At 45.1% G+C, this 8,579-nt stretch overlaps 1 protein-coding gene across 1 annotated transcript in view; it reads left to right on the top strand.

Annotated features, from left to right (window-relative positions):
* The first annotated feature begins 1,742 nt into the window (after positions 1-1,742).
* EOGT (EGF domain-specific O-linked N-acetylglucosamine (GlcNAc) transferase) overlaps positions 1,743-8,579 on the top strand; it is a 30,168-nt gene continuing 23,331 nt past the window's right edge. Inside the window, exons 1-5 of the mRNA XM_012655768.1 lie at positions 1,743-1,793; positions 4,139-4,350; positions 5,458-5,558; positions 6,169-6,277; positions 8,362-8,381. Of these exons, the coding sequence (XP_012511222.1) occupies positions 4,153-4,350; positions 5,458-5,558; positions 6,169-6,277; positions 8,362-8,381 (428 nt within the window). The 5' untranslated portion in view covers positions 1,743-1,793; positions 4,139-4,152. The remainder of the gene's footprint in view (positions 1,794-4,138; positions 4,351-5,457; positions 5,559-6,168; positions 6,278-8,361; positions 8,382-8,579) is intronic.

The raw sequence follows: 8,579 nt of genomic DNA, 5'->3' as shown, positions 1-8,579 counted from the left end.
GCAAATACTTATAAAATAACAAAACCATAAAAGTTAAACTCCACAGAGTAGCATTTGAACTTGGTGAGTTTACAGAGAAGTAGAAGTATACTACTTTAAAATGTGCGTGGACTCCAAAGTATCCTCACTACCGGAAAGTGTCTTCTGTCAATTACGTTCAGTCCTCAAATTTGAAAGTTACGGCAGCAACCTCTGCCCGAAATATGGAAACAGTAAAAATTAGCCTCGATGTAAAGCAGGAGAGAGGAACAGAGTCAGGATTTTTGCCCACCCTGTGCTAAAGTCCTCTAAGCGCCTTAACGCTGTCTCCCAAGGAGAGTGTTGCTGAGACTGAGATGGGGGTCCGCTCCTTTACGTTGTCGTTTTAGCTCCGGCCGGGAGGCTGGGTCAGAGACGGCCACGCCGCCCTCAGCGGGAGAACGCAAGGAAAAGCAGACGGGCGCCCTCCCCGCCCCCTCCTCGGCGCCCCGCGGCGTCTGGGTCGCGCCCTGCGCCCTGGCTGCCCGGGCGTCGCCCCTGGGTCCTGCCCCCTCGGGGCTCGGGCCCGCCCCGCGCCGGCGGGCCGAGGTGTCCCGGCTGCTCCTTGGCGCCCCCTGGCCCGGCGCTGGCGCCCGAGGTTTCCGGTGAGCGGCAATAGCCGGTTATGACGACTCCCTCCTCGCGAGCAGCCGCCGTCTGCTCCTTGTCCTCCTCCGTAGCCCCGGTTCGCCGGCTCCAGGTGGGACTCGCCCGCTCCCCTGCCCGCCGCGGCGCGGCTTCCCGGAGGGCTGCGGTCTCTCCACCGACTGCGCCCGCGCCTTCCCACCCGCCGCGGGCCGGGGCGGCGGGCGTCGGAAGCCGACCCTGGCTCTCCCGGGCCCCGGGCGCCCGGCGCCTTCTCGGTGCGCGCAGCGGAGCGCAGAGTTCCCGGGGCCCGCCGGCCCCCCGGCCCGCGTCGACGCGGTTGCTCAGGCGGGGCCAGAGCCGCTCCCCCAGGCCCCTCCCAGGCGCGCCGCGGTCCCGGGTGGCGGGTGGATCCCGGGGATCCCTGCGCCCCCGAAGCAGTCCCGGGCGGCGCCTGGGGTCGCGAACCCGAGCGCGGCATCTTAGCCGCATCAGGGCGCTTTCCGCCGACCCCGCTGCCTCGTGCGGGGACTGCAGTTACAGCGGGCAGCTGGGGGACTCCCCCTAGACATCTCGGGCAGCCGAGCCCTGCTTCGGACCCGCCGTGAGACTCTGTGGCACAAGTGGGGGCCAGCCGTTTAGGAGTCATTCTAGGTCTCGGATGCGTTGAACTTTTCATTTGTCCCCTGCCTTCTCCAGACTTCTCCAAGCTCTGCCGCATGCACCGCCCCATGTTGTCCACCGTGTCCCCGTCAACCCCAGGCTTCACCTCTCAACAACTCTTTTTTAAACGTATTTATTTATTTGTTTTTGTATAAATTTCTGGGGTACAAGTGTCATTTTGTTACAGTGATTTACTGCATAGTGGCGAAGTCAGGGCTTTTAGTGTATCTATAACCGGAGTCATGTACATTTCATCATCTTTCAGAATTTTCCCCTTTTTTCTCCCTCGCCCCCGCCTTTTAGGGCCTGTGGAAGTCTAATCAAGGATACAGAAGCGGAGTGAGCCCAGCAGCTTTTGCAGAAGGCAAAAGTAGCGTAGCCACAGAGGCTTCCCTGTGCTGGAGAAGGGCATCCACCCATCCCGGCGGGCCTTGCAGGAGGATTCAACACCAGGAAGCTTTCTGCCAGGCCCCGGGGGTTGTGCTTTCATGCACCAGCAGCCACCCTCATCCACCTCGTGCAAGTGGGTACGTGCCCGGGGCAGAGGCCAGGTTTCTGATGCGTCTGTAGAGTTTTCCCATCGCCTAAGCGTTTCTTCTCCAGGAATAGGTGAGTTTAGTTATGGCCAGAGAGAGCTCAGTGGAGGACAATGGACTTGAATAACCAGAGGTCAGGACTTGGTCATAACAATGACTTTATTACGGGGAAGGAAGTCAAGGGGAAGGAAAAGTCAAGGGATAGGACAGCCTGCCTGTGAACCTTAAGGCTCACCAGTCTAGCACTGTAACTTCAGCGAGCAGAATTACTGCAGGGAGAACCTGGAACACTGTTTGCTCCTAGGAGTGTTTGATCCACTGGGTATCCCGTGGATGCCTGTGTAAACTGGTCCGCCTCCTTCCCGCTCACCCTTGGAATCTGTTCTGTTAGGTTACTGTGTTGGGGTCATGCCTGTAACTTTGCCTTTAGCAGTATGGTAGTCATTAAGGAAAAGAAAGAGCATCCTGAGCAAGGCCTGCCAATTGGGGGTTGTCTCGTTATTTTCTCTCTTAAGACTTCCTTTAATTCAAAATATCACCTGAAGGATAAATTCTAACTGTAGCATCCTTTTAAGGTGATATGTTTCATTTCTGACATGTTTTAGAGACCTGAAACATCACAAAAGCTTCTGGGTGGTTCTCAGGATTAAAAAGGTAAATATTTTAATTATAAGTAGAGACATTGTTACTATTAATATGTATTTTTAAATTTTATAAAGTGGCTATCAACTAACTCTTAGATAAAAAGTCCAGTTAATTATCATAATATAAATAAGCAATTACAATGCAAATAATTATAAAATAACAAAACCATAAAAGTTAAACTCCACAGAGTAGCATTTGAACTTGGTGAGTTTACAGAGAAGTAGAAGTATACTACTTTAAAATGTGAGGTTTGGTTGAATATGGCAGTTTGTTTCTAAAGGTCCTGTCGTCATAGCCCATAGTCGATGAAGACCGATTTGGAAAGCTGGCTTGCCAGTGTGACCCAGTAGACAGCAGGCCTCGCTGAGAACACCCAATGTGTATTACGGCTCCGCATCCAGTGGAAAGAGGACTTAAAAGAAAAAAAGAGCAAAGATACCACTAAAGTGAACTGAGAATGACGTGATTATTGTCTGGGATATATAGGAGAAGTCTGGTCCAAGAGATCGAACCCTTATTGAGTGAGTTAGGAATGCAGTAAAGTTCGTGACCATTATTACTTTTTGCAACGTTAAGGCAGGACAGGGGAGAGTTTAGGGGCACAGTCTTTGAAGCAGAATGCTTGATTTCACTCCTGGAGTTTCCTAGTTATTATCGTAGGTGATTATTATGCCTACTAGAATGTAAGCTTCACAAGGGCAGTGAGTTTAGTCCACCACTGCCCCTTCGTTGCTGCATCCTGGCTCACAGGGTGTACTCACATGTTGACTGTGATTATTATTTTTTATTCAGCAGGCATACACAGGCTCGGAGTCAATCCATCTCCTTTTCTCTCTTACTGGCACATCTTCCTCACTCCTCATCATGCAAGTCTCAGCTCAAATGTGAAGCGTGGCCCCCTCTCTGCCCCACATGGCTTTAAACAGTTACTTGTTAAACATTTACATAGCACTTAGTGTGTGTTGGCTATGTTTCTAAACACTTTACCAATAATTAACTCATTTCACTCACAGCTGCCCTGTGAGGAAGGTTTATTATTATTTCCATTTTACAGGTGGGAAAGCTGAGATGCAGAAAGGTTAAGTGACTTGCTCAAGGTCATGCAGCTAGGAAGCTGCACATAGGGGCTCAAACCCAGGTGGCTGAGCTTTAAAATTCAGGTTCTTATATGCCATGCTATGTTGTTTATCATATTACCTTATTTAATTTCAGACATCAGAAAACTGGATTGCATCAAAGCCCTCCCATTTTTGTAAATAAAGTTTTATCAGCACACAGCCTCATCCATTCCTTTACAATAGACTATGGCTGCTTTCTGGACAAAGGCATTGTTAAGTAGTAGCCACAGAGATATTTCCTATCTCTCCTTTACAGAAAAAGTGCTAGCCCCTGATTTATTTGATTCACAGCCCTTGTCAACATCCGAAGGTGTTTATTTGATTGTTTATATGTGATTCTTGTACTAGGTTACAAGCTCCATGAGAGCAAGGCTCTTTCCTGTTTTGTTCACCTCTGTATACATGGCTCCTAACACAGTGCCTGGCACATAGCAGGTGCTCAGTAAATGTTTGTTTAATAAAGGAACATTACTCAGTGATGTAGCAGAATGCTTTGTAATTATGTTTAGCTCTTGTCTGTTTTCTTTGACTTTTAAAGGAAATTTCTTAAGGAGTTTTCAATTTGATCTCTAGGTTTGGTGGTTGCTATGTTAGTGCTGCTTGTCTTTGGAGTATTGCTTTATGAAGTCCCACTGAGTGGCCAAGATGAGACTCCTCCCGAGGCTGGAGAACCTCTGTATAACTATGCCAGCATCCGCTTGCCAGAGGAGCACATTCCCTTCTTTTTGCACAACAATAGGCACGTTGCCACCATCTGTAAGAAAGACTCACAGTGTCCATATAAGGTAGGTATTATTCTTATTTATTTTTAAAAGGGTACAATTTAGGCTGGCTTACTGGTTCTGCTTTATAACCTGAAACTCAAGGTAAAATTCTAACTTCTGGTTGTCCCTGAGAGACATTGTTTCAGTTTCATCTAATAGTTACTTCTAAGTGACTAAACTTTGCCTAAAATTGTATTTCATTCACAAGAGTGAAATTTAAAATCTAAATCACTTCTAAAATAAATAGGCAGCCAGTACTACTTACAAAGCAAAGGAGATTTTATGCAGAAAAGAACATCTCGGTTAAAAGTAACTAAGAATTTCACACCTCTTCTTTCTTAAACTGCACATAGAGGGTCACTTAGCACTTAATTTCAGTAATAACACCTCTAGCCTCTGTTTCCACGTAATTAAGACTGTTACTGTGGCCTTCCTTCTGTCTTTGAGGAACTGGAAAGGCCTCAAATAGGAGCCCATTAAGACGTCTCACACAGCCTTAGAGATCAAAGCTGGGCATTGTGAGACGCTTCCTTTCCCATGGTCCTGGCACAGGAAGCATATGGAAAAGCAGACCTGGGAATCAGCCCAGCATTGCCCCTGGGGCCTTGTAGAAGGGCATTCTCAGCTCCCTGGCCAGCAGCAGCTGTGCGTTTCCCAGGGGCGGTGAAGTTGCCTTGTCTTGTGTGGTCCTTGCTGATCTTGATTGATGGGTAAAGTTGCTGATGCGTTCAATTTAGCTGTGATTCTTTTGGTAACAGACATTCCAATTTATTAATATGTGACTTTTAAGGCACTGATTTTTAGAATCAGTTTGCTTGCTAAGACAGGCAGTCTCTTAAGCTACTTTAGGAAATTCTAATTCGAGTGGTCTTTGGTAGTCTAGATGAAACCTAGATTTTTGGATAGGGGACAGATATGGTGGGGGTGGTGAGTAGGTACAATTGTTAAGAACCTTGAGCCCATGCTTCTTAGAATTTACTCTAGTTATTTTTATTACAAGAATACATATTGTTAAATGTAAACATGAAAGTTGTATAAAAATTTTGTTTTCTGAATGGAAAAATCTGAGTCTTTTCTAAAGGTCAAAGGAAGGGAAAGCAGTCTAAATGTACATATTTTATGTTCTAGAAACACTTAGAAAATCTGAAGTACTGCTGGGGTTATGAGAAATTCTGCAAACCAGAGTTCAGGTTTGGTTACCCTGTTTGCAGCTATGTTGACATGGGATGGTAAGTTTCCGTGTGGAATACTCTCTTTTCTTTAAGTCCTCTTCTTTCTCTGTAGTGTTTGTTGATGCCCTAATTCCCAGCTAGACTCTTTTGGTTTTAGATAGTAATTCCTTTAGATATTAATTTGCTTATAGAGTCATGAATTCAATTTGACAGTCCTACACCAGGATAGGAATTCCCTCTGCCAGAGGGAGAAAACAGTCTGGACCATAGAAAATATGTCCCCCTAGTGTATGCTAAGAAGACAAATGGATGGTTTCCTCTTCCACTGGGGAGAGGTTGAGTGTAATTAGTACTTCTAATACATGCAAGGTTAGTGCGGTAAAGAAAATATGGTAATTAAGAATGCATCATTGTCTGCAGTTCCAGATGATCCTAACTTCATACATTTCTGTTGTCTATTTTTATGATAAGAAAATAAATCTGTGAATAACTTATTTTGGTAACTTCATGTTGCCAGGGATAGTTTTGGGAAAACTATGATAGTATACTTTTCAAAAATTAAAATAATAACAGACTGCTAGCAGTTTAACCTTTGGAAAAAATGTTCAAGGTCCAGAAAAAGCAAAAAGCCAAAAAAAAATCATAGAATCTTTTTCTTTGAAAATAGGACAGACACTCTTGAGTCAGCTGAGGACATATTCTGGAAACAAGCTGATTTTGGATATGCCAGAGAGCGGCTGGAGGAGATACATGTGCTCTGTCAGCCCAAGGAAACGGTGGGTGTTTAGCTCCTTGTTTATTTTTATTACTTATTATGGGTGATTTATTTTTATTATTTATTGTTTGGATTATAACATAAAAACAAGACAGATGGCCCTGTGAAAGGAATCCCTCATTCTCATTTATTGGTTTCAAATTTTATTTAACTTCCTCAAATAGGTTGTTCTGTTTCCTTTGGAAGCCTTGCCCTCTTCATCACACATATATCAGATAGACATATTTTCTTAGACAGTTAAAATATTTTTAGGTTTAGAATCTGCTCCTTCCGCATGCCAACATATGCTAAAGAAGAGAAATTGATAAATTGCAATTTTACAAATTCATTCTCAGAGGATATACCCCCACCACACTGCTCTGTGTTTGTTCAGCACTTTACACTTTGCAGAAGCTTCTCTGTGTGTTGTCTAGTTTGGTACTCATAGGCATTATAGCAGATAGGCAGAGCAGATATCTCTGATGCTGCTTTACCAGAGCTGAAAACAGGGTCCTCAGAGAAGTTAAGCAACTTCTCCAAGACCACACAGCTACCCTGTAGAATTACGCATCTAGAATTAAGATGCAGATCTTTTTATAGTGTACTTTCAACCATCCCACGTTGCACCTCAATGGGTCAGACAAACACATTGCAAAGAGGCTATTTTGGGTAATAAGTACATGAGCAGGCTCTCAACTGTGGGGTTCAAATCTTGACTCTTGGACAAGGTACTCAACCATTTGTGTTTCAATTTCCTCTGCTTTGAAGCCATGCCCATTCTGTAGCATTATGGTAAGGATGAAATAAGGTTCTGTGTATAAAGATGCTCAGTGCAGGCCCTGGCTCCCAGCAAAGGGCTCAGTGTTATTTTATAAAGGTTGATGGAGTTTTAAGCGCTTAGGATTAAGGCACATGATTCTTTAAGCCGGTGATCCTGAACCCTGAGTTTCTGCCATCTCAGGGGTCTCTGTTATCTCCAGGCAATTTGGGAAACTAAAAAAAAGTTTTAATTTACTTGCATTCAAAAACTAAATATTTGCTTTATAGTGCAATTGGAAGGTGTCACATAATAGAGCTCTGAGCATTCTAGCAAGGTGGACAAAGCCCGAGGACGGGAGGCATTAACCTGCGCTGCTGCAGGGTGCCTTTAACAGATGTTTGTTTTACCGTGTACCCTTTGGCTGGAGTCTGGCTGTTCATGTGGAAAAGGCAAGGGAAGAGCCACAAACCACCCTGCACACCTCGTTCAAGGTGGTTTGTAAGATGCGTTTTAGGCCAAGATTTATCTTGATATGTTTTGTGTTATCAGAGTATGAGCCCCGTCTCAGTTGTTTAGGCTGCTGTAGACTGGGTGGCTTATAAACAACAGAAATTTATTTCTCACAGTTTTGGAGGCTGCAAGTCTGAGATCAAGAGGCCAGCACCGTCGGGTTCTGGGGAAGGCTGTCTTCTGGGTTGCAGACTGCCGACTTCTCGACTTCTTGTTGGAGAGCTCTCAGGGGTGCCTTTTAGAAAGGCACTGATCTCATTCATGAGAGCTCCCCCTTGTGACCTGATCACCTCCCCAGAGCCCCATCTCCTAATGCCATCACATTGGAGGTTAGGATTTCAACATATGAATTTTGCAGGGACACAAACATTCAGTCCATTATAATCTTTTACCAGCTATAGACTCCAAAATGCCACGCAGGTGAAAATTAAGGCCTCATTCACGTGCACTGGAAGTTTTAGGGAAAATAATAAAATAAAATAGCACTTAAGTCTATAAATAAAATCCAGAGCAGATGAAAGTTTTTGAAGCTTTCTTACTTTCAGCACAAACCAGATTGGTTGAAATAGAATCAGGCTCTGGTAGTTGATGTTTAAGTTCCTTTATTCAGTTATTTAGAAAATACTGCCTTCGTGTTGTTGAGACAGAGGCTCCCACAAGTTTTGCAGTTTCCAGAAAGTACCTCTTATTAAAACTGGCAAACTGCGCCCCCTGCCTTTAGTGTCTCTTACATGTGCCTTCCTCCTTGTTTCATTTGGCTTGTCTTTGAAAAATGCTTTTTCACATAGCTGTGTGGGCAGTACTGGTTCTGAGTGAGGTCTCTTTTTTTTTTAAAGGGGACTGAACTGAACCACCTGTATAGCTCTTGACTTTAAAATTTGGGGTGATACAAGCAGAGCCTTTGGGAGTTCTTCATAATAACATAAACATGTGGAAACTGGCAAAAGTATGCTTGGCCAGGCCGGGCGCGGTGGCTCACGCCTGTAATCCTAGCACTCTGGGAGGCCGAGGCGGGCGGATTGTTTGAGCTCAGGAGTTCGAGACCAGCCTGAGC

This window comes from Propithecus coquereli, unplaced genomic scaffold (assembly GCF_000956105.1).
Source record: "Propithecus coquereli isolate 6110/MARCELLA unplaced genomic scaffold, Pcoq_1.0 Scaffold486, whole genome shotgun sequence".
Lineage (NCBI taxonomy): Eukaryota > Metazoa > Chordata > Mammalia > Primates > Indriidae > Propithecus > Propithecus coquereli.
This window is presented reverse-complemented; position numbering and strand designations above follow the sequence as displayed.